At 45.0% G+C, this 26,766-nt stretch overlaps 1 protein-coding gene across 3 annotated transcripts in view; it reads left to right on the top strand.

Annotated features, from left to right (window-relative positions):
• Grik4 (glutamate ionotropic receptor kainate type subunit 4) overlaps positions 1–26,766 on the top strand; it is a 419,871-nt gene that overhangs the window by 380,993 nt on the left and 12,112 nt on the right. For 2 of the 3 annotated variants that reach the window (XM_051197190.1, XM_051197188.1), the window contains 5 exons: positions 10,821–10,930; positions 13,570–13,743; positions 17,009–17,174; positions 18,873–19,098; positions 22,825–22,953. In XM_051197190.1, the coding sequence (XP_051053147.1) occupies positions 10,821–10,930; positions 13,570–13,743; positions 17,009–17,174; positions 18,873–19,098; positions 22,825–22,953 (805 nt within the window). The remainder of the gene's footprint in view (positions 1–10,820; positions 10,931–13,569; positions 13,744–17,008; positions 17,175–18,872; positions 19,099–22,824; positions 22,954–26,766) is intronic. The other variant, XM_051197191.1, reaches the window with a different exon arrangement.

The following is a 26,766-nucleotide window of genomic DNA, read 5'->3' as shown; positions in this document are numbered from 1 at the left end:
TTTACTGGTTTGTGAATTTCCTCTGATTTATGGTTATCTTTGAGCAAAAATATGGCTAATCTGTTCTCATTTATAATCTATAAGGATCTAGAATCTCTTCTTCCCCATGTTTATAAGGTCACCTGACTAATGAGTAATTGTTACCAAAAGGTGAGCATCTGGCAGCAATCAAGTCTGTGTGTGAATGTAGAAGTAATTAACTCAGTGTAAATGCCTAGTCAAGAATTGTTTTTATTCATTTTTAATACAAAAGCTTTAAATTTGTATGTATCCATGGAATATCCTGTAATACATCATTATATGTATATATTGCATAATGTAATCTCAGTTAAGCACAATTGCAAAAGCCTCCAGAGAGTTGGCAAAGTGGCTCAGTGAGTACAGTGCTTGGTGTGTAAGCCTAAGGGCTTGAGTTCAGATCCCCCCAAACCCATGTAAAAGCCAGGTCCACAGTGGTGTCATCATCAGTGGTGGTTTGAATAAGAAACTCCCCAGAGACTCATATATTTGAACACTTAGTCACCATGGGTCGAGACTGTTTGAGAACGATTAGGTGGTATGTCCTTGTTGAAAGAGGTGTGTCACTGGGCTTTGAAGTATAAAAAGCCCACACTAGGCCTAGTGTCTCTCTCTCCCTCTGCCTGCTGCCTGTAGATCAGTACGTAAATCTCTCAGTTACTGCTCCAGCACCATGTCTGTCTGCTTCCCACCATAATGGTAAATAATGGACTAATCCTCTGAAACTGTAAGCCAGTCCCAATTGCTTTATTTGCAAGAGTTGCCATGGCCATGGTGTCTCTTCCCAATAGAACAGTGACTAGATAGCATCTTAATCCCAGTGCCATGGAGGTGGAGGCAGATAGACTACAGGCTGCATTGGCTAGGTGGTCTAGTTGAACTAATGAGCTCCAGGCCCAATGAGAGACTATCTCCAAAGCAAGGTTGAGTGTGATAAAAGAAGACAGGCAACAGCAACATCTGGCCTCCACATACACATTCATGAATACACACACGCCTTACACACATATCACATACACACATACACTCACACACATACTACACACACTACACACACATAACACACACATTCACACACACGTTACACACATAGACATATATACACTCCCATACACACTACACACACTTTATACACACATTCACACACACACTATACACACATACACTCACACACACCACACACACATTTATGCACACACTACACACACATTACATGCACACTATACATACATACACAATACACTCTCAGAAACACTACACACACATTACACACACATTCACACTCACAGCACACACACTGTACACACATACCCTCACACACTACACACACACACACACACACACACACACACAGCCTACAGAATAATAAGTGGTAGCTAGTATGTTTCTGAAGCTTAAAGATTATCAGAAACAATTTGTTAATTTTTAACACTTTTCAGATTGTTTTAAATATAGGTTGTCAAATATCAATTATAGTATATTTCCTTATTCTTAGTCTCAGCATAATCTGTTTCTGTTCAGCCGTCTCTAAGACCAAAATAAGAGCATACCCTGCTAATTGACAAACCAGCCAAGGAGTCTGGCTTTGGCAAGTTTACTGCTGACACACTGAACCCCTTGAAACTCTTCATTCCTAACACCTGAGTCACCATTGTCTCCTGACACTTCTGGTACCCCTCCATCACCTTGACTGAAACCTCCATCTACTCCTTACACTCTGGCCTGTCCTTACATTATTCCCTAGATAATGCCACTCTCATCCTGGACTCCTCCCTGAACTCCAGCAGCATATATCTCACACAGGGCATTTCTTCACCTGGATGGCTAATAGGCAACCCAAACAGCATCACAAACTGCTCAGGACAGTAAGAAAGAGTTTCGCTTCAACAGGGTGAATTTCAGTTGGATCTAAGGAAGAACTTCCTGACTGAGAAAAATATTGAGGAAGCTTGCCCAGGTCTGCTGCCCTGGGATATTTGGAGACAGTATCTGAATAATCTCATCCAGCAAACTTATTCCCTTTTTGTCCCATCTTAAATAGTAGCACCTCCATTCTGTGACCTGAACTGACCCTCTCTGCATACCCTCTAAACAGTTCTCTAACTCCAGTAATCTCCATGTCTTCTGCTGCTGTCACAACCATGGCTTAGCTCTCCTCCATAGAAAAGTGTCTCTTATTTTCTTACTGTCCACAACCTAAGACCATGATCTTCACCAGCATTCACTAAGAAATGGTGGTGAAATCATGGATTCAAGCCTGGTTGCCTGCGGTTCATGCTGGATCAGACAGTTATTGGCTACCCATGCATCACATGTACCTTGGTGTCTTCACCTGTAGAAATGAGTTGTTGTGGAGATTAAATAAGAACACACATGAAATGCTCTTAGAAGATATGCAAGGAAGTGTTCACTATTATATGTAGTAAATGCAGGGAAATTGTCCCTCGCTGCATTCCAGTCCTTATTCTACAGCCCGAGAGTTGCTTGCTTGTTTTACAGACTTAATCAACCTCATATTTCAAATCATCTACCAGCTGTCCAACCTCCTAGCATGGTTTACTGTTAACAATAGTCTCCTTTTATCTCCTTATCTGGTTCACACTTACTCTCTCCTCAACCACAGAATAAAATCATTACTGCCATTCTATACCCAGCACAAATGTCAAATGGTCTCCCCTACCCTTCCTCTCTCTTTCTCTTGGCTGCTGCCATCTATTATATACTTTCATGTTGCATTTAGATATTCTTTACCATCTCTTCTTAACCAGGCCCCAGTATGGAGCATGTTAAAGGAAAGTTTCTGTTTTGCCAGGCTAGAATTTTAGAATGTGACTTTTGATTTATAAAATGTGATGATTCTAAACATATAGTGTTACTTGGTAGGCATGAAAAGAAAACTGGGGAGGAGAGAGGGAAGAATGAAGACCACATCCAGTGACCCTGTGGTCAGTGTGCACTGTTTTCTCAGGAGGACAACTCAGAGCCTCACAAACACCAATGTGTGCTAGGGAGGTTAAGTATGCCGGACAAAGGAATGTATAACCCACTAGTCTTATTTTTATTTGTTTTTTTTTTTTTTTTAAATCTCAATTGGTCTCAAGAATAGAAACAAAGTGAAGGTGGGTATTTCAGGCAGCCCAGATGCATCATCCATCCAGGCCGAGCTGTACCTGCCATCTGAACTTATTGTTCTCTCCCCCAATGTCGACACATCCCCCATACAACACAGCATCTTTATTAGTTACTCTTCTTCCTGCTGTGACAGAGTCCCTGACAAAGCAACTCAAGGGGGGAAATGAAGGCTTCGTTTTTTCTTAGAGTTTGAGAATACAGTCCATTACAGTAGGGAGGGCTGACAGAAATGTGAAGCCACCCATCACATTGTACCCACAGTCGGGAAGCAGAGAGAGAGGCTGGTAACCTTCCTTTTGTTTTTCCTTTTATTAAGTCTAGGACTCCAGCCCATGAGCTAGTGCTGCCCACACTCAGGCTAAGGTTTCCCCCTCAGCTAAACTTCTCTAGAAATATCTTCACCGGTATTTGCAGAGGTGTGTCTCCCAGGGGGATTCCAAACCAGTCAGGTTGCTGATGAAGAGTCACCATCACTATCTCCATCACTGCATCCACATGAGAAAACGTCAGGACCCTTGCCTGAGACCAGATGTGATTCTAGACCACAGACATATGGTTGGGCCATTAGAATCTGAGGTGGCCTTGATGCTTCCAAGATGGTAGTTAAGTGACAGGATCTGGATGGAGTTCAAGACTTATGAGTCCCCAGGCAATTTAACTCATTTCTTTTTAATCAGAAGTTCAATGTTTAGTCTAGCAGGTTATCTCCAAGGGGATTTTGTTTTCAAGAGTTTTAAGGTATTAATGTGCACTGTGAGTTCTCAGCTATGTGTAAATAGAGGAGAGAAAAGCCTGGTTGGGGGGGGGGGGAACATATTTGACAGAGTATATCTTGTGGCTCTCTGTCTTTTTCCCTCCACTGCAACAATTTGTCTCATGATGTTTTTGCTTAGACTACTATTAAAGTACGTTTGTATTCCTCCAGCACTCCCTTTATGTTGTAGCTAGGTATTATTGGAATGTGCTAGAACCCAACCTGGGATTCAACATTTTGCCCACTTAACCCCCAAATGGGTTGATCTCATTTAAACAATTTCATGTTGGCTTCTTCTGGGACGTTGGATTGACGTCTAAGATCTAGCATGCTGACACACAGCTCTTGATTTATGAGATACTTCATCACAGGCTCTGGTTGAGTGCTGCAGTGTCAAGGCATAGGTGAGGTGATCCTTAATGCATGGACCAGGAAGCTGGAAGCCAGGAAGCCTGGTCATGAGTGCTGTCACAGGCACTAAAGCTGGGTTTCCTGTCTCCAGGCTCCAAATACCCTCGATTGATTACTTGTCTCAGACTATAGTATGTATATTCCCTTCACTTTCAGGACATGCACCAATTAGATGACTGTTCAAAGTTCTTTCCTATCCGAAGACTCAATCTGTGAAATCCATGATGCCACAGAAAGTCTCCAGCCAGCCTGAGTGCCATTTTCTAGGGACACCCTAGAAAATGTGACCATTCCCTCTGTCCTGCAGTCTTCTACCTTAGATGAACAAGTAGGAAAGATCCATGATCTGTTCTTTTTCTTTCCTTTGCTCCCAGCTACAATCTTTTCTCTCAATAAAACTAATATAAAACAAGAGAGAGACAGAGACAGAGAGAGGGAAGTAATCAGATGTATCTGAATGAATAATCAGGTGATTTGAATGAGAATGGACTGCACAGGTTCATATGTTTAAATTCGTGGGTCCTCAGTTAGTAGAATTGTTTGGGAAGAATTAGGGGTGTGGCCTTGTTGGGGAAGATCTCTCTCTCTCTCTCTCTATATATATATATATATATGCATATATATATACACATATACATATACACATATACATATACACATATACATACATATACATGCACATACACACACACACACACACACACACACACACACACACACACACACACACCACACACATATATATGTCTGCTGCTTGTGGTTCATGATATAAAGCTCTTAGCTACTGTTCAGGATCATGGTTGACCCAATGCCACCATGCTCCCCACTATAATGATCATGTACTAACCCTCTGAAGTTAGTTGGACTAACCCCCAACTAAATGCTTTCTTTTATGAGTTACCTTGGTCATGATGTCTCTTCACAGCAATAGCACAGTGACTAAGATAGACAATGATTAAAAAGTGAGAAAGAAATGAATGCCAATATCAAGTTAATGTCTGGCATTTGCTTGGTGTGCTATCTGTTTTCCAGGATGGTCTGCTTCATCTCAGAATGGCTGTCTGGGAACATGGAAAATAGTGCTAAGTAAGCCAGTGAGCCACTTGTAGCTTAATATTCTGTTCTTTGGAGGCCAAAAATGAATGTATCATGTCCAAGTCCCTAAAGCTGAGTAACTTTAGAGTATACCCCATCAATAGAAATATGGACCCCTGGAAAGAGAGGCATCTTAATATTGGCTATATATTGAGCACAGCTCCCTCAAGTAGCTCAGATTGTTATATCAGCATTGTTTTACTAATGGTCACATCCATCCTTCATGTGGGTCACAGTGTGTTGCTTTTACTGAAGAAAAAAAAAAAAAAAAGACACCCAGAGATGATGAGTAGCTTGCCTAGGACTGCCCACTCTGCGAGTCAATGTTATGCTAGTTTGGGAACTTGGGTGTCTCCAAGCAGATCTCCAAGCAGTGAAGTAAGAATAGATATGCTAGTATGTGAGACATATCAACAACCAACTATCAAGGTATTTTATGTGGATTGGAGGTGCTCCTTGCTTACTTTATCCTCCTGGGCTCAAAGGTAGGGTGCACACTAAGCCCCACACTAAAAAGACACATACTGCAGATTAACAATATAAGCTTTTACAATTATAAATAACTTCCTCTGTCTCTCCCAGGATGAGTAACAGATAAACTATCTCCTTCCCTTCTCAACCCTAGAGGATGTTTTACTGACCACTGACCATCCCTGGCAGTTGGCTGTCTAACAAGAACTGCCTTGTAAACTGCCATTTAGTCCCACAGACATTCAAAAGGACACAGAGACGTGATGACACTTTGTTAGTGACATGCTGGAGAGATGGGAACACAGGGAAGGAGTTGATGTCACTAGTGTGATGTGTAGAGAAATGATGGTGAGGCACACTGCCCTTCCACAGATCCAAGAGCATCTGCCATGTGTCTGCTTCATTCTTCAGGACCTTTCTTTGGGAAAGCTGAGGTGGAACAGAGTTCTCAGGATTGGAACCAGAGGCAGGCATAATGACACAGCTGGTATACCAGCGCTCAAGAGGCAGGGACAAGAGGATTGTGAGTTTGAAGTCAGCCTGAGCTACACAGTGAGTTCAAGCTGAGCCTAGGCTACTTGTCTCAGCAAAACAAATAGAACCACCACAACAAATAGAACCACTGATTTCTAAGATGCATCCTTTCAGGATGAAGCCTGGGTTGCCCTAGCTGATTCCTTGGAGAGCCCTTCTGATTCATGTGCTATAATCCACAGGGACTTGAAGAACTAGGAAAAGTGGCTGAGGCCAGATGGTCACCTTCTCCCTCAAACAACTTCATCCTGTGTCATCATGAAACAGGAAGTAGTATGTTTAGTGCACTAGGGGAAGGGAAAGGTATTGGTGTAGAAGGAAGTCTCCTCCTTTGTCACACATCATCCTTCCTTTCATTCCTGTTTGCCATTAGATAGAGAAAAGTGTGCGCGGACACACAGACAGACAGACAGACACACCGTACCATATCTTCAGTCCTCAAGACAATCCTAGAAAGTCAAATTATTGTTACCCCCAAGTTATAAGGAGTAAGTAGAAACCCAGAGGTTAGGTAGCTTGCCCAACATTGTTGAGCCTGTAACTAGCTAGAACACCAGTATAAACCCTGGTAGTCTGGCTCCAGAGTTAGCATCTTTATTTACTTCTCCTCCTGCATTATCAGGCTCCCATGTCCCTTGCATTGGCTCTAGACTTTGGGAAGGAGAGTGCTTTCTTTCTATAATATCATTTTCCAACACATAGAAATCTGAGTGAACTAATAGAAAGTAAAAGGAAGTGTTGACATGTTTCATATGGGAAGGTCCACTGTCATGATGCAATTCAAACAACCTCCACAAACCAGGACCGTGAGCTATCTGATGACCAATCCTTTAGGGCTCTCTCATCACCAAAGAGCACCAAAGATGCAAACTCAAATTGAAGCATAGTCTAAAAGCCAAGACAGCTGCTTCTAATTTTCAGTACCATCAGTAGGGCTTGGCCTGTCCATGACCTCCGAGGCACAGATCTATGTCTATGACTATATATAGAGAGATAGATGCATAAAGCACCACTTATTTACACTCAGAATGGTTGCATTCACCAAAAGGAACTGGCCTCACTTGCACCCAGCAGTTATATTGATTGTATAAATCAATACAAATGCCTATAAAACAACGGAGTCTCAATAAATGATGATGAGGCTAGATAAATAACATTTATGAGTATTTTAAATGGGTAGGATCAAGTAAATTGGGATTCTCTTGGCATTGGGGTAGAAGGCCTGGGATTAATTAGGGAGTTTATTGGCGAGAGTTGCAAAAATTGAAGAGTCAAACACGACTTGGTACAGCTGCCATGAGAATGGAGTAGTACAGTGTGCTGGTGGCACAGCTTGATGGGTGAGTACCAGGGAAATTGAAGCCATCACTATTGATTTGAGTGAGGCACTTAGTTTCCCTGGGTCTTGATTCTTCCATCTGCCACCTTGGAAAATTGGGTATTGAAATTAAGAGAACATAGTGAAGTACCAAGTTTTTCAGAAGAAGAGTTGCCACTATCACACATCCTTTGGGTTTAGAGGAAGCTAATATGCAGAAGAAATGCCTATGGCATGTGATCATGACTTGTTCCAAGTCCCAGTAACTAGGGTGTTCCTTGGGAAAGAAGCAATCTAAAACATGCACATAGGAAAAATGGTTGGCATTCGGAAGCTTGCAAGGAACATACTTCTTTTGCTGTCATTTCAACAGTGGCTCAGTCTAAACCCAGACCCAGATATCAAATGACTGCCCAGGCCTTGCTCTTATGGTTGGTGTCAGTCAATCATTGTTGAAATCAGATGTTGCTGTGCCAGTGTGACTGGTAGCTTTCTAGTGAGGCCATGCTTACATCTTACATCTTGTTTGTGTGATGTCCTATGTCTTATAACCCAAGTCTCTGAGAGTTTTTCTCAAGGCTCTACATCATTTCTTATTGCCCCTAACCAAATTTGGCAGCTTTAAATAGTTCTGCCGTCTTCCTCTGGTTCACCTCTTGTGATAGAATCAAGTATAGATATCTAACATGGAGCATCTGATGGGGCCTCAGATTCAGAAAGTAACAATAAAAGATTGTCCCCCCTCTCCTGTCTCTCTGTTGAAAGACACAGAGTGACACAGTCCTAACAGGTCACATAGAACTGGCATACATTTATCCGGAGGCAGTCTGAGAGTGGGCCAAGCTAGCGACTGATGCAGTAGAAGTGTAGGCTGGTCCCCTTTGAGTCCTTCATCATCTGTGTGGATTCTTTATACTCTGTGTCTTTCTGTGTCTGCCACAGCAGCTTGGGTGGGGAATACGACAGTCACTAGAGCAAGCAGGGATCCAAACTCTGTTGCCCCTGAACCCCTTGCTTCTTTTCAGAGAATTTGTGTAAAGATGGGACCAAACACTCACATGGTCTGGTCTCCATCATGTCCTCCTCTTCCTGCCCCCTTCCCTCAGTTCCTGGCCTTTGCTTCACAAACTGGCTCAGTTTCCCAATCAGCCTGATCAAGTGTTATTCTATATGCACCTAGCATTCGTGTGCTGGCAAGTGGTGAGCCATTGGCATCCTCTCTGTGTCCCCTCTGAGACAGTCTCCCAGCGGAAACTAAAATTCTTCCCTGGGGAATTGAGGATGTCCCTCCTGGCTCTCTGGAAGGGAATGAGAAGCCACCCAGAAAAACTGATGTCCCTGAGGAATAGGGCTATGCAGGCACTCACAACTGCTTCTCTCGCTGCCACACGGAAGGCTGTAGCGACAGACACTGTTAGTGGGAGCTGCTCAGCTCCTTGTAGTTTCCTATGACTACTGCCAACTCAGAGACCTGGTTGAGTTTAGTCAGTATTGGTGTAGGTGTTTTTCATTTGTTTTCCTGGGCCCCCAAGTAAATATGACATACCTGGATGCTGGATGCAGGATGCAGATAGTAGGCGGTATGAAGACTGGTAAACTCTTAACTGTGAAAGCAGAACTTTTCATAGAACGGCTGAAGGTAACACTGACTTCTAGTTCTGTCTACAGACTTCCTCCGTTCCCGAGATCATAAAATTGCAGCATTTCTATTCTGAATGGCCCTTAGGCAGCCTCTTGCCCAGTGATTTTGTAGTAAACAAAAGAAACAAAGCTGATACGGGAACGGGGTTGGAGAGAGCATACTCTATCTGTAGCGGCAGCCACTGCTCAGCTTTCTCACTGTCCTGTCCTCTACCGTCCTCACACTGTGACTCTTTAATACAGTTCCTTAGGTGGCAGTGAACCCACACACACACACACACACACACCACACACACACAGAGAGAGAGAGACACACACACACACACCATAAAATTGTTTCATTGCCGCTTCATGACTATAATTTTGCGACTGTCATGAATCATAATGTAAATGTCTGTTTTCCAGTGATATTACGTGACCCCTATGAAAAAGCCATTCAACCCTCAGAGGGTCATGACCCACAGGTTGAGAACCACTGACCTACGATGCTCATTTCCTTTAGCAAAGTAGGAATGTACATGTGTGTGTGAACTCTGCTCTTCCTTTAACACTGACAACTAGTGCAAAATGAAAGTCTGTAGGGTAATGAAGCAAGCCTGTGTGTGGCTCCATGCAGCTCATTGCTCTTTGGAGAGTGGGTCTGATCTGGTCCAGCTCTAGCTGAGGCCAGACAGGACTAGGGACTTACCCAGGACCACGCAGCTGAAAATGAAGCAGATACCGTGACACTATCTTTCACATTCTACTCTGCTTCTTGTGCAGAAGTTGGTGAGAAGTTGGCATGTATTTTCCCCTCCTGGCTCCAACTCTGGAGTAGTATATCATCATGGTGTAAAGGGACAGGAAGGCAGCTTTGAGTTAGACAATAGGTCTCAAAGTCTTCCATTTACTACTGTGTGACTTTGGGTACATCTTTTGGGCTTTCATTCCTTCACTCATTAAATGAACCCACAGGACTGTTTCAAAATTTGCATGAATATTCTCACTGTCTGTGAGAACATTATGCAGAGCAAAAAGCTAAGGAAGCCTGCTGCATTAACAGTCTCGAGAGAAACATACAGATGTTTAAGTGTTAAAGTGGGGTACTGAGCTCAGACCTTGACACAGCAACACGAGCTCAGAGGATCTCCTCAGCTCATCCACACACCCCAAAAATGCAAGGCAGTGTGTCCTAGGAATCAAGGCCTGGCGGATCTGTTCAGTACAAAGGCCCCCACATCCCAGGAAAAGACACACACACACTGCTATTTAGTTTCATCTGTGAGATCCAGTGTTCGAGGACAGTCCCTACTCTACCATCATCCCTGGTGTCATTAGAATCGCCCAGAGCCCAAAGAAACCAGAGTGTTGGACCAAACCAGTGCTCATGCCCTGCCCTGCCCTGCCCCGTCCAAAGCCATTTGACTGACTGTATATAGTGAATCTTATTTTCATCTCCATTTTCAGGGACGCAGACCGGGCTATTTCTCCTTTCTGGACCCCTTTTCTCCAGGAGTTTGGCTCTTCATGCTTCTAGCTTATCTGGCCGTCAGCTGTGTCCTCTTCCTGGTGGCTAGGTACTCTTCCCTTCCCTTCCCTGTCCTCACATCGCCACCTCGTGTCCACTCTGGGAACTGCATGGGGCGGGGGTGGGAGGAGGAGAGGATGGTTTAGAAGACTTTGGCCAAATAGAGCTGAGAGATGGACTGGGAGCCTGAAATGCTCTCTGCCCAGCTGTCAGCCTCACACCACCCATCCATCTGTCCATGCATGTGTTCCCTACCATGCGCAGCGCAGACAGGTTTGCTCGTCTAGATTTGCTCCTGTACTCTGGCCTCCTGCATCCTCCTAGCCACCCCCCACCCCCAACTTGGGTAGGAGCCTTGGGAAAGGGAGAAGAGGGAGGGGGTGACAGGAAGATGACTCTAATTAAGCACAGTGCATTTGGCCACCCTGGCATCTGTCTTTGCCAGGATCCGCCATAAAGTGCTGAAAGACAAGAAATGGAGCCTGCACATCCAGACAGGGCGGGTGAGGAAGGGGGGGGGGGACCAGAGGCCACAGTGACACAGGCCAGGGAGGATGCTGCCTCTGCAGGGGCTGGCTCTGGCTCTGAAAACACAGCTGTCTTGTTGAACAAGTACCACGTAGGGTAGCAGGCGATAAGAGGGAGCATTTGTGTGTAGCATTAGGTTGAGAGAAATGGTGAGGATGAGGGGTTAGGGAGAATAAGCTTTCCCGTGTCCCCAGAAGCCAGACACTGTTTCTGGCTGTATGGAAGGACCCTAGGAATGTATCCCTAGGCTGTTAATTCCAAAGATTGTACATAGAGGGGTTGTTTGCCCCTAGGGTGAGGTAGCCTGGCTTCAGGACAGTTCACCTGCCACCCATTCATGCCCCTACCACCTGTTCAACCCTCATCTCGCTATAGCAGACTGTTGTGTGGGGGGGAGAATAGCTCAGGCTGAGCTAGAAACCTGACAGAGACCTTGTTGCAAAGACTTCTTTATGTCTCCAGGCCACAGCTTTGGGGACCAGATGATCCTTTGGCCCATGCTCTATGAGGGGAACTTCCCAAGGTTGTTCTATGTGTTAGGGAGTCCATGTTCTTTCCACTTAGGAGAGACAACAGGAATGTACTGAGCCTCGCAGGTCATCAAAGCCAAAAGCAAGACACTCACCCAGGACTCACAAGATCCAGCCGAACAATAACAAATGGCCTTTGTAACCATCTAGTTAGTCTTCAAAGACACTGAGTTTGCTACTTGTATGCCTCCCACCCCTCTTGGCCCCACAGGCATCGCCACTGTCAAGTATCTGTTGTCAGTGACAGCTGGCGAGGCGCGGGTGCTCGCGTGCTGTCTGACACTTCGCTCTCCACTTCGCAGTGCTGTCTGCTGCGGTGTTTAGGAAGCTGTCTGTGAGATCCAGGCTCTGCTGCTCTGAGCTTCTCTTCGGCCCCCTGTGGCTACGTCTGTATGTGTGGACAGTTAGGTAGTGGAGTCTGCACAGTTTTCAAGTCACCTGAAAAGTGTCTTAGGGCTTTGTTAATGTATAAACACACAAGCCTGATTCACCTAAAGCTGCCCGGATGAGCTCTACACCCTCCTCTGTGGTCACCATACCCATACACTGTCCAAAATGAGGCATTAGAAAAAAGAAAACACAAGAAAATGTGCTAGTCTATCACGGTAAGAGACTGAGGCAGAAGTACTGCCATGAGTTTGAAGCTAATCTGGGCTATATAGTGAGTTCCAGGTCAGCCTGGGCTAGAGTGAAACCCTATCTCAAAGAATGAAAATGGAAAGGTATTAGAGGGCTAATCATAAGACCACATATTTGTATGCTGTGCAAACCTGGGATATTGTGCTCTAAGGCAGTGGTTTACAAATGGGTTCTGTGGAGTGCAACGGCTTCTGGGAGCTATAGACAACATGTGGGCATCAAGAACTCTGAAGCCCCAATGCCTATTCATTCAGACAGATTGTCCTTTTTTTTCTCTCTCTCTCTCATATGCTGTCTTTTGGGTGAGATTTTTAGAATAGGAAAATGAAGCTCCAGGCAGCCATCCCCAAGCCAGCTCATCATCACAACTACTTCACAACAGGGGGAGCGCTAATATTTGAATCACCCGGTCCTTGTACATCTGCATCTTTAAGGCTGGGGCTGACAGCAGTCAGTGGCTGTCACTGTGGATGCTGACCTGGTGCCATTCACATCACTCAGGACCTTACAGGGTCTTAGCCCTCATACAATTCACAGGTTTGTCAGGCAGGGCCTTATACATAAGTCTCCCTGGCAATTCTGATATAGCCCAGGGTTTCAGAACTAAAGAGCTGGGGTAAGGGATTTTTAAATCATCACCCTGCAATCTTTCCCAGGCCTCAGGAATTCACCATGAAAGAGCAAGGGCCCTCCCAGGATGCCCACTCCTGGTGCTCTCAACTCTCTGCTAAAGGCACCACTTTTGGTCCTTTTGAATACTGGAGTTGAGCATCTCAGTTTACTTAGGGGAGAAAAGTACTTATTTGAATGAATAAATGAAAAGAGTCGGAGAAGCACCAACCTGGTCTAGCCATCCCATCTGCTACCCCTCCATGGGAGAAAGAAACAGTACAGCAAAGAGAAGCAAATGATCCCGTCATACAGCTGTGCCCCTCTCCAGTACCCCATGTCTACCGTCCTCACCACTGGAATGTGGTCTTCTCTCCTGCAGGTTAACTCCCTATGAGTGGTACAGTCCACATCCTTGTGCACAGGGCCGGTGTAATCTCCTGGTCAACCAGTACTCCCTAGGCAACAGCCTCTGGTTTCCAGTTGGAGGCTTCATGCAGCAGGGCTCTACCATCGCCCCTCGCGCCTTGTCCACCCGCTGTGTCAGTGGCGTCTGGTAAGGCCCCAGGGCTAGGGGATTGGACTAAATAGAGGCTGGAGGTGGGTTCCAAACAGATCCACCCTTCCTGATGGCAAGGGGAGCAACCAGGAAGATCTGCCTTGCCAGACAGACCCTAGCAAGGGGCCAGGTAGTGGGTAATGTGATGTGGGAGGTAGGGTAAGAGAGCACAAAGGCTCAGTACTATTTATTTACTTTCTCCTAGTACCTGGCCCTAGCTCTGGGGTCTGGGTACAGAGAAGAGCCAAGACTAAAAAGGAAAAAGAACAAAGGAAACAGCTTTGATGGTCCACAGCAAAAAAAAAAAAAAAAAAAAAGCCGACCTTTTGACCTGAAAAATGACTGAGATAGGGTAGCTGGGCCAATTGAAAGCATATTCAGATTTATGCAAATAGGACCCTGTAGTAAAGTCCCTAAAGGAGAAGGTCCCGTCTCTGTTCTCTGCTCCCAGCTTTCTCAGGCTGTGTCCTCCTCCTGGCTCTACAGGGTTGGCCTATCTATCTCAAGAGATACGGGAGCAGGCAAACCTGTAGACTCTGGGCAAATGTTTCGACATTAGGAAAGCTCTTTGGAACCCAGTCATTTGTATTAGATTCTTGTGGGGAATGAAGAGAGTGTGCAGCCTAAAGAGGCAAGTTTGCAAGATACAAGTATTGAGGGTCCTCATAGCAAGCTATAATAGTTTTGACTGTCACAGCTTCTGGAACCTTCAGCCTTGGTCCCCCTGCCTCCTCCTCAGCCTGTTTAAACCAAAGGAAAGGGAGTGAGGTATTTCCATCACAGATTACTAGTATGTAGGTCACACAGTTGGTCTAGACACAGGTACCAGAGTTGCTTTTAGAGCTGGGGCTAGTAACTAGGATAATGACACCCCTTTCTATATAGAATTTTCATTGCCCCTAATTAATACCAAATATGGCTGGATTTAAGCCACTTAGGCAAGATGCGTGCCTGTTCCCAGGTATTTCAGAGATGTCACTGAATAGATAAACAGGCAGAATTGGGCTTTGTGTCCCCAAGGAGAGGAGATCACTTTAACAGAGGCAGTCACAGAACTCCCTTGAAGTCTAGAGAACCTAGGCAGAAACCTTGGAAGAGGAATACCCAAGGGTGTTAATTTCATTTCCATGGGTTTTTCCTTCCAAAGGGTGTTGTTTGCCACTGGTATGTCTGGGCCATTGTTCTTCGCCATTTTCATCTACCATTGGCTCCCTACAGCATTCAAGGGAAAGCCTTCCTCCAGAGAGTTTTAGAAGCCCACATCCTACAGAGTGGTGCTCAAAATAACAAGCCCCAGATGACTGAGTCACTGTGTTCCAAAGCACGTTGGGGAGGGAACTCAGCGATAAAGGAGCTGCTGTGAAAGATCCTTACTAGCCCATTGTCCACAGTTATCAGCATGTCTCTCTGTCTCTTGAGTTCTGAGATACAAAAATCCAAGTTTAGTTAGTCCCCTGGGACAGCGGGAGGCCAGAAGAGGGCCACCATGACCTGCTTTGGCCTCCCAACCAGAGCAAGTGCCACCTTCGCAACTGCTAATGCCCTTTGATACAGGGGCACAGCCCCACCAACTCCTTGAGGTAGATCTATCTGTACTGGGTCACTTGAGCTGACTGACTCCTTGTCTTTATGACCGTGGCCTCAAATAGCCACATGCCATCCAGGAAAGAACAGGGAATATGGCTATGAACCTGAGAGAAGCTTCCAGACAGCTCTGAGGACATGTCTACATTCAGGGTACATTAACCATGCTTCTCATCAGGCTGCTGCCCAACTCGGGCTTGCCCCTCAGGATCATCACAGGAAACAGCATGCAACTGTGTAAAGAGCTGAAGGAGGGTGCAGAGAGTTTGTCCTGAACAGGAAGGGAAGCCTGTCACTTAGAGGTCACTACTTGAAAAAGCAGCAGGGAGGTGACCAGATGGTTTTTATCCCCTGGCCAGCCTGGAAGCCTTTCTACATTTTTCTAACTCTCGTATTTGTCTAATTATTTCTAGACATAGTATCTCATTTGCTGTTATCAGTCCCCTGATAGAGAAGGTGTCATTATCTTCATTTATTAGATAAAGAAGCCCAGAAAACACCAGGGCTTTCCTTGCTATCTCATTGGTAGACTATGACCAGAATAACAACAACAACAAACAAACAAACAAGCAGTCCATCTCCCTGGTGGTGAAGCACATAGAAGTCCTATTGTGTGTCTCTAGGAAGACATCCTGCTGGAGTTCTTGATAACAACAACTTGATAACAAAAGAAACAATGGGATTTCTTAGTCTCGAAAATCCACCTGGCAGCTACCAGCTGCTGAGTCCCAAGACAAATGCTATGCATTAAAGTAGCAGTTTCTGCATACTGGGTAAAGCCTTGTGAATTCAGATGCCATGGGTTCGGAATTGGTGATTCTCCATTCCGATCTGTGCTGAGATCTGTGACTGAGCCCCTGACACACAAGGCAGTACTGATGTAGATACAGCCTAATGAGCAGATGGGAAAATCTTGCTTAGCCTACCAGAGTGAACACACTGCTGTTTGACATATATGCTGCCTGCATTGCAAAATTATTCAAATTTCAAATGAATTCTAGTAATTCAATAGAATACTCTTTAAAGCCTGAAGCAGCTTGCCCATTGTCAGAGTATTTTCCAATTTCAACTTCCAACGGTCCAAAGATGCTTTTCACCAGTTCATCCTCATTAAAGACTTTCTGTTGTTACAGTCATAGAACTGGCTCCTTCCCAGAGCCGCTCTTTGCTTTCCTGCAGCAGTTGGAGAGAATGGGTTCACCTTCCTGAGCTGTAGGGATTAGCTGAGATAGTGGATGTTGCTCCTGTTAGGTACTCTCTGCATGGCAATGTGCAGCTGAATTCTGCCTTAAGAATGAGGAGGCAAGAGAGCTGCCCTTGCTCCAGCTCTGCACAAAGCCCTTTCCTCATTCACTAGCTCATCTGCTATAGTTCCCAGACTCTGGTGTGCATGGGCTATACATCCTTTGAATAACAACAAGTAATTGCCTTTCAGAAACAAGGGGATAGAAACCCCACAACCAATCGTCATCTTCCAGGCAACACTCACAAACTCAGTTCATGTCTCTTGTCATTATATGTCCTTTATCCCTTCCCTCCCCACATGGACCTGAGATCTCTTTAAAAAAAAAAAAAAAGACACTTGCTTTCCTCTGGCTCATGGCCTAACTGGACTTAGGGACCCAAGCGTCCTGGGAGTGCCCTGGCAATCATGGCTTCCTGGCCTCTTCCTGCATAGGTGGGCATTCACACTGATCATCATCTCATCGTATACAGCCAACCTGGCTGCCTTTCTGACTGTGCAACGCATGGAAGTGCCCATTGAGTCCGTGGATGACCTGGCTGATCAGACCGCCATCGAGTACGGCACGATTCATGGAGGCTCCAGCATGACCTTTTTCCAAGTAAACATCCTGTGGGTGCTTCAATGTGGGGGATGGGGTGGTGGAGAGGGCAGAAGGAAGTGGAGAAACTTGTGCACTAAAGATCAAAATGTCTCTGCTCATCTCATCCTCTCTTTTGAACATCTACCTTGGAGGTCTTCGTGGGGCTCAATTTTCTCCTGTTCCACAAAATTTCTCCAGAATGAGGTCCCAGGAGGACTTTGTATGAATATCAACCTATCCCAAATTGTTGTGCCTGAGCAGCTGTTAGTACTTGAGATGATTTTAGAACTAATGTGATAGAACCTTCTAAATTTATAATAGTTGTGTGTTTGTTTTACATTCATTACATGCTGTGAATCAAACTTGTAGTCTTATTTACATTACGGCATAGGATGGAGCTGATATGGCCATTCAAATTTTAAAAAATGAGTTATATTTTATAGTTAGTGCTTAGACAAAGCAAGATTAAAATAACATGGGGCTGGGATGGCTCCCTGGATAAAATGCTTGCTTTGCAAGCATGAAAGCCTGGGTTTGGATCCCTATAGTCCACACACAAAGCTGGGTGTGGTCATGCACACCCATAACCCAGTGCTGAGGGTAGGGTAGAGGCAGAGACAAACAGTAGCCAGGGCTTTCTAGCCATGAGTATAGCCCATCAGTGAGCCCCAGCCCCATTGAAGAGACTGCTGCCTCAAAATCACATGATAGAGAGTAGTAAAGGAAGCCACCACAAATCCACCTGTACACTCACACATAGGTATACACGCACATGTTCACACAAATGAAAATTATGTGCACATGACAGACATTTAAGGAACACTAAATGAAGATGCCCTGTAGTCATTTCTCCAAGACTGATGGTTTCCCAAGTACAGACATTCTTGGGTCCTTCAGGATTTGGCCTTTTAAGGCTCAGGAGAAGGTCCATAGTATAGAGTTCACTGACAGCCAAGCTGATTGATCACCAATGCTGACAGAAGCAGGCCACACAGAATAGCAGTTTTAATATGCCCAGAGAGCTCCAAGGAAGCAGATTTCCCCCGGGGCTCATGGGTGTCTAACCAACCCAATGTCCAAGAAGCTCATTTTCACATGAGATAAGCCCAAGACCTTCAGCTTGTTTTCAGTCCGCATCTCAGTGCCTGTTGGCATGGGGACAGGGAAAGGCTTGGTACAAATAGAGTTTGGATCAAACCCCAGAATTCTGTCTTGTTATTATTTGTAAAACAGAAGCCAGCCTTGCTTTATGTAGTTGATACACTGGCTGGAGATGGGTAGAAAGAGCTGTGCTGCTTCTTCAGGGGTATCTTTTTATGAACCTTGAATGAACCTGAGTACACTGCCCCAAACTTAGGGACAATGAAGGGACATGACCAGAATTCCAATTCTGCCAGTATGAGGAAGCTGGTGCTGGAGGAACTCTGCAAGTAGATGAGACAGAACCAGTGATCAACCCACTAGGCAGAACTCACAGGACCTCAGGTGCCTTTTTCATCTCTTATTAAGGACACTGTTCTCTCCTCCATTAGGCAATGGCAGTGACCCTCTTGAGTTGAGCTATCAGGAAGGGAAAGGTGCTTGGCTGTGATGTGGGGCACGGGGGGAGGGCCCAAAAGGGCTTACATGGTAAGGCTTTGATTCCCTCCCTCTTTAAGCCAACATTTTCTTTCCTTTCTCATTTCCCATCCCTACTTCTTTCTGATATTTCCCCAGAATTCCCGTTACCAGACCTACCAACGCATGTGGAATTATATGTATTCCAAGCAGCCAAGTGTGTTTGTGAAGAGCACGGAGGAGGGAATTGCCAGGGTGTTGAATTCCAACTACGCCTTCCTGCTGGAGTCCACCATGAATGAGTACTATCGGCAGCGAAACTGCAACCTCACTCAGATTGGGGGCCTGCTGGACACCAAGGGCTATGGGATTGGCATGCCAGTCGGTAGGCAGGAGAGGAACAGCCTTTGTGTATAGCTTCCTCCAGGCAGGGTCAGGGTTGCCAAAACCACTGAATGTGTCTGGAATCCATTAACCCCTGTTTCTAGAACCAATAAATTTGAGATTGACTTTAGGTAGGCTTTCTTATGGTTGAAAAAAAAAAAAGCAAACAGACTTCTAAGAAGCGTACATTTGTGTGTGTGTATGTGTGTGTGTGTGTGTGTGTGTGTGTGTGTGTGTGTGCGCACAAGCGAGTGCATGTGTGTGTGTTCATGCACACATGTGGAGGCCAGAGGTTGACATTGGATGTCTTCCTCAGTTGCGCTCTACCTCTGTTTTTGAAATGGGATCTGATGCTCACTGATGCTTGCTGTTTTGGCTGACCTAATCGCAGTGATCCCCCTGTCTCTGCCTCCTCATCACCAGGGTTACAGATGTGCACCACCATGCCCCACTTTTTATTTGGGTGTTGAAGATCTGAATTTAGGTCCTCATATTTGTACAAGTCCTTTATTGACTCAGCCATTTTTCCAGCTCCCTAATCAGTAATTAAAGAACTAATTGACTGGTTATTTTATCTGTTAACTATTCGAGGATAATTCTAATTACTGGAGAGTATTGCCTTCCTGGAAGATACTTTAGGACTTGTTCTTGTCTCTTGGTTTATGGCACCTTGGCCATCTCCCTGCTGATTAGCGTCTCTACTAACGATGGGATGAAGGAAGAGCTAGAGCATTGAGATGAACACATCTTGCCGTTTGTAGTTTACTGACAAGATTACACAAGGTGGCTTTCAAATTCTATGTAGATTTCACTGCTCTCAGTACTCCTACTTGGTGTGGGTCATTGAGAATGGGCACCAGTGTACAATACATTTATTGGGTGCCATCTGGTTTTGTTATAGAAGAGTAAGTTGTTTGACTACTAAAATGGTGCCACAGCTGTGCTTTTTAGAGGACATTCACTTTGTTGATAGCTCCACTACCAGAAAATAAGGAGATGTGTTTAGCTGCTGTGATTGTGATTGTGATTGTGAGGGTTGTAAACACCTCCTCTGGGTGATTTGATTTGGGCCATTGAGTGTTTCACTGTGTCAAGCAGTCTTGGTGTAAGGGTGTTCCTGAATAAGGTGGCAGGCAAAAGAATCAAGGTATGGATGTTAGCCCATGTGAGAGCTCTGCTCTTTGGCATGCAGACCTTGTAGTCACATTTCACATCCTGGATTGATCTTTCCCTGACTGAAGTGTTATAAATTACAGAATTCATTTACGGCTGGAATATAATAAGCAGGGCCTTGGAGTCAGGGAGAGCTGGTCATGGTACCTTAGATAGGTGCTTTAACTTCCTCCAGCCCTGGTTAGCAAAGTAATAGAATTAGGTCTCCCATATCTCCTCAGGGAGCCACTATGAGGTTTAGAACTATAGCTGGTCAGGTGCCTTCCCAAGGTGTCTCATACTTAACCTTCTTGAGGAACTTTTCCTATAGTTCCCAGTGTTGTTTGGTAAAAGCAGATTACTTCCTAAAACACTGATTAAAAAACCAACCAAATCAGAATGGGCAATAGTGAAAGTCGTCCCTGAACACTGTCGGTTCTGACACCAGCAGTCATGAGGCTTTGCTCAGTGCACTGGCAAGCCTTCATAGGCTCTGCCTACAGCCATATTTTATCAGTGCACACTGATATTACAGATTATGGGCCTCTTTGGGAAATGTATTAGCTGACATTTTCTTTCAAGATGGTGGGGTATATCATGAAATGAAATTGGGGTGCACCTTGGTAACACTCTAGTGAATCTATAAATTTAACCTAAATGTCAAGTGCTTCCTTTCCCTGGGAACTTGACCACACAAAGTTGAGATGAAAGCGACCAGTTTTACATAATCAAGAAAAAAATTATCCTTTGTCCTGCTTCTGCCATGATACTGTTTCAGATGTGTTGCCTCATTTCATTGTGCCATGTGAGAGGTAGATTTGATTAATGCCCATGCTATAGAGACTAGGACTGAGATTTAGAGCAGTTAGGCTTCTTGGCCAAGGTCATAAACTAGGAAGAGACACCTTCTTGAATCTAGGATACTTATCTCCAAATGCAGTACTTTCCGGAGCAGGCCTCAGCTGTATAGGAAAGGATACATGGGTGGGGGTAGGCCGTGGAGAGGCCTGAGTTCTTAAGTGAGGCTAGGAAGAACGATATGCAACTCGCTGATGAGGCAAGACTTAGGTCCCTGAGGTTATACCTGCATGTCATTCTCTCAGTAAGAGGGAAGAGAACCACCACAGGATGAGTGATGCGGTTGGGCCCAGGGAAAATGGAAAAGAAGAGAAACAATGAGGAAGATGGAAACTGAATCAGATGGCTCTGGGACTGAGAAAGCCAGCAGGGAGTGATCTGAAGAGCCTGCAGCGCAGCCCCCAGTACAGATTTGGGTGGAAGTGCCTTGCTACAGTGAAACACTGTCTCTCAATCTCTATAGCAGTAACCTATCATCTGTCCATATCTGCAGGGCAACTTGCTCATGTGCTCATTCACTACAAGTGTGTATTGCACACCCATTGTACACATGACTGTGCATGGACAGCCACGACAAAGAGCATATTCAAGGCTGTCATGTGTTCACTCTGCATACTCATGCCTAAAGAAGGGAGGGAAGTCTATGGCCCAGCAGCCTGGGTATTGCCTTAGAGCTCTCCAGAAATGCAGAATCTCAGGCACTGCCCCAAACCCACTTAATCAGAACATCTACTTAACAAAATCTCCAAGTGATTCCCATACACATTAAATGTGGAAAGCCCCCATTAGTTCATTCTGGCTTCCTCCTATATTCAATGCCATAGACATTCTCAGAGGCACCTGTCCACACAGGATCTTTGTAGTGCTTGGGAAAGCAAACTGGGCAACTGAATTATTTTCCAAGTGTCTTGGATGCTTGTAGGACATTGAGCTCCCCCTGCTTTCATTGAAGCCTGTTTTGTGATTAAACCTGAATTTTAGTCAACTGAAGCTCCTTGACTGAATTCTATTGGAAAAATTTAGAAAGAAGTATACTCAAAAGAAAAAAAGCATTCTGCTTGATGGGGAAGGAGTAATGGGGACACAGGGTGATGGACAGGGAAGTAGGCTGGTGAACTCTGCTGTGAGAGTTGGGATACCTGGTGACTGGCTTCTGCATGCAGATGGATAAGAGGATGCTCTGGTTAGCTCTTTCTCAGTGGTTTGTGGTTGGCTATGATAAATGATTGTCAAATGTAACGTAGCAACAGTTTCAAGTGCCCAAGAAATTAATGTTACTTAGAAGTCAAACAACTGACTGAGAGGTTGGTGTCATAGGAACACACATGGCAGCTTCCTAGAAGCTAATAGGTGGATCTACAGCCAATTTCCTGAGTGTCATTGTGCAGATCATTGAATTCTGGTAGGCTCTCTGCTTATATTAGAAAGTAAAGGTGCCAGGCAGGGAGATGGGTGGCACACAAATTCTGGGAAGCCATTACTTGGCCATGCTAAGGACTTTGGTCATAAGATGACCATGTAAGTCAGAAGGCCCTTCTTTTAGCAGAGAAGATGGAGCTAGAGGAGAGTGGTCTTGGGGATAGATGCAACCTGCTGTATCTGTGCCCTGCCCAGCGTTTAAGTGGACAGCGTGGCCAGGATATATGCTGGGAAGGGGAGCTCTGTGTGCCTAGGAGAACATTGACATCCTGCCCTGGACTTTCCTTTGACTCTGTAGGCTCAGTGTTCCGGGATGAGTTCGACTTGGCCATTCTCCAGCTTCAGGAGAACAACCGGCTGGAGATTCTAAAGCGGAAGTGGTGGGAAGGGGGGAAATGCCCAAAGGAGGAAGATCACAGGGCCAAAGGTAAGCAAACTACTTACAGTACTGACATGGCATGGTTCTCCTGTCCAAAATGTAAGCAATGACTTGGATACTGGGACACAGAAGCCTAGATTGGGCTGCCTGGGACCAGTCCCATCCCAAAGTCTTTTCTGCTGTAGGCACCAGTGTCCTCTCACACACAGATCCTAGAGATGCTGTGTTATCTGAATCTACCTCTCAAATCCCAGTGCCATTGTTCCCACCCTGGCCCCCAGCTACACTGTATTAATTTTGCTGTGATAAAAGGCCAAATGAAGGCGTGGCATCAACAGTGGAAATCGAGGGCTCACATCTTAATGGCAAACACCAGCAGAGAGAACAAACTGTCCTTGAAGCCTCAAGTCCCATCTTACAGTGACATGCTTCTTCCTGCAAGGCCCCCTTTCTTTAGTCTTTCCAGTGAGCATGGCCAACTGGGGATCATGTATTCAAATGCCCACATCTGTTGGGGACATTCTCATTCAAACTAACACAACCAATCTCCCTCCCTTGTGGCTGCAATGGCTTGATCTCCTTTTCCCATCCTTGTGTCTTGACAGTGGCCAGAGTGATTCATGTTTAAAATGCAAATTAGATCACAGATTCCCTCTGCATTAGTCCTTTAGCAACTTCCTATCTCAGCATAAATTTCAGGTTCCCAGGAGCCTTGAGGCCCAGTGTGATCTATTGCCCCTAGATGCTCTTATTTCTTCTCCCCAAGCCTCCTCATCTTTCGTCCACTCTGAAGTTGGGGCACCTGTTCCCTTCTCTATGGTGCTCTGTCTCCAGGATCCTTCCCCTCCCACTGGAACCTATTTTATTTTTCTTTATAGGATACACCATTACTTTATAGTATTTGCTTATTGCTTATTTGTTCACTTTCCATCTTTATTGTTGTGAAGATTTCATATGGGTGGGTTTTGTCTACCCAGGTCCAGCACTGGATATTTTCTTGAATCAATGGATGAATGAATGGTGAATAAAAGAATGAACACTGCACTGTATGTGCAGTAAGAAATGTAGAGTGTCCCTAAGCTCTCAGGATTTCTTGTAGGGAGACCCACTAATGCTTGTTAGTTATTTTTAAATAGCTTGTATTCTCAACATGTCCTGACTTGGACAATAAAGTATATGGTCACTCTTGAAGTCTACTTGTGCCCTCAATAAAATATGCAACAGGTTTACTTGACCATGCTCTCCCTTCAGAAGGAGTACATAGAATGAAGGAGAGCAAGCATTTGTCTTTCTTTTTGGCATGAATAATTATCCCCCATAAGATGTTGAGAGCCACTGTGTTTCTAAATGTTTGTATGTGGACTTCCATCTGGCAAGGCAGATCTCTGGAATACAGCTCTAGGCGGCTGATGTAAATAATGTAAAAGAAATTCGGCCTTCCTAGGAAGCCACCAAGGCTACACACTTCTTAAGATGCCCCCTTCACAATGGCCAGAGCTATCCATGGAAATGTCTGGTAGTAGACATGGAGCTTAAGCAGATTTCCTTTGAATCCCATTACGAGTCTGTGAACATAGGCATCTGGTTAATGCTGCCTAGCTCACTTCTGTGTATGTGATGAGTACAGAAACCAGAATACCATGGAGTTGCTGGGAAGGTCAATCTGAGACTAGAACACACTGGGTTTTGTTCATAGGAAGGGCCCAGAGCATCCCAACCATTATTGATCTGCACTGGAATGTGTGTCATGCTACTCTCAAAATTGCAGGATGGTTTGTTCTGTTGTCTGTCTGCAAGCATTCCATTTCTTGATATCAGTCAGTCAGCCAATCAACAGGTGATATCCAGGGACAATGAGAAATCTTGTTCCTGGGAATAAGACTGTCTCAAATACTATTAAGGATCTGAAGTTCCAGGGGAGATTATCAAACGATTCCAGTACTGACCAGACTGCAATGAAAGGCTGAGAGTGGGTGCAGAGGGGACTAAATGCTATTTTGAGGGGGGGAGCCATGAGGGAAATACAGAGGAAAATATCAAGGCATGATTAGAGATTGGTATAATAAACTACATTTCAGAATTGCCCAGATCCTGAGCAGATAAGGACAGTGTTAAGAGGGTATAGCAGACAAATAAGCACCTTGGGAAGATTATAGAAGCCAGAATTTACAGGGAAGAGAGTATAAGGGCTGCTATAGGACCGGTGAAGCCTTGACTCAGCATAAGGACTGGTTTGAGAAAGATGGCTGAAGATGGCAGAGGTTCTAGATTAAGCTACCATGGAACCACAAAAGCTGATCCTGTATGTTATCTCAGAGGTCATTTGGAGAGTATCTCTGGTCCCCATAGATGGCTATTGTCTTGAGAGAAGCACAGTCCAAAACAAGTTCTTCATGATCACAGCAGACATGATACTGTTGAAGGGTAAGAGTCTGGGCTTGCTAGAGAAGTATTTTGGAATGTAGACATTTTCTTGTTGCATGCTGAAGGAAATTGATCCTAAAGTTGATGGTAGGCGTTAAAGAGTAAACAAAGCAAATGTTAAGACCCAAAGTCACCAAGTCTGCAAAGTAGATAAAAGGGTGGCCCAACTAGGGCATGCTGGGTGTGGCCCATCCCTGCCAAGAAGACTGCCTCCATGCTGACATCTGTGGCTGGTGTCACTCCCAGAGCTGAGGATTACAAGAGCTACAAAGAGATATTTTTTTTTGGTCACTTTTAGAGTTTGGAAAATTCCAGAATTATGTGGCATACCACAATAGAGTAGTGTCATGGGAAGACACATGAGTGCTGAAGGCAGAGAAAATGAAAGGCCTGAGGTTTCTCCAGGCTCCAGATGGGAATACTGGAAATCTGAGTGTGATGAATGGAAGATGAAATGCCCACACATTTTCTATGAAATATCATGGTTCCCTCCAACCCTGAGGCTAAAAGTACACCCAGTGAAGAAGGTGAAGGAATAGAGAAGTTTGCCTGATTTAAGGTCCAAATTTACTGAGAAGTCTGTTTGGCACTGGAGTGAAAACTGAAGGTTGATGTAGAAGTTAAGTTCATTAGTGGTAAAATAAAGGTATCTTTTTTTTTTTTTAATTGTTGGAAAGTCTTGTAGTTTGGAAAGTCTTCCCCATTCCACGGAGTGTGTTGAGGCTGATCAGACAGTGGGGTTTGGTGGCGGTGGAGTCAGGCCCCTAGGAAAGGTGAAATGGCATGAATGGGAGGCCTCTCCATGTTATACATGGGGACCAAGTGTTCCCTGGCACAGAGGAAAGAAGAGAAGGAAAATCATCAGAGAGGTCACCCTGCCCTGGTTACTGTGCCTCAGAATACGCCCGGGTCCTGCCAGCCTGCCAACATTAACTTGCATCTGCAGTGCTCTTTGAAACACAAGAGCTAGCACTGTAATAAGAGCCAAGGTGCTGGAGCAAGGCTGTGTGGAGGATGCTGTGCATATTTTCACAACCACAGGGTCAGCTACCTGCTCAGCCATAGCAACCAGGGCCAGTTTCATGTGGTGGCTCCACTTCTGCCATGGCCAAAATCCAGACACACATTATTCAGAGATGCTCAAAGCCTTCTTGGCCAAGCAGAATCCCCACGTGACCTCTTACTGGTCATGCTGGAAGCGCTGGCCCAAGATGGGAGGTGCCTTTCTTCCTTTCTCTCTGGCAAATTAGCCATTGCACTTACTACAGCATCTAACTCACTGATCGGAGGACTCAGACATGCAGGAGCATCATGACCCAAAAGATCTTTCCTTGAAGTCTTTAAATGGCCACCAGGAGTCAAGCCATGGGAGCTTTCCAACATTGTGTCTCAAATAGCAGGAGTCTAATTTGCTTTCCCCGGCAGCTCTGGGTCATC

The sequence above is a fragment of the Phodopus roborovskii genome, unplaced genomic scaffold, assembly GCF_943737965.1.
Source record: "Phodopus roborovskii unplaced genomic scaffold, PHOROB, whole genome shotgun sequence".
NCBI classification, from domain to species: Eukaryota; Metazoa; Chordata; class Mammalia; order Rodentia; family Cricetidae; genus Phodopus; species Phodopus roborovskii.
Note: the sequence above shows the minus strand (reverse complement) of the source record. Positions and strands in the feature narration are given on the sequence as shown.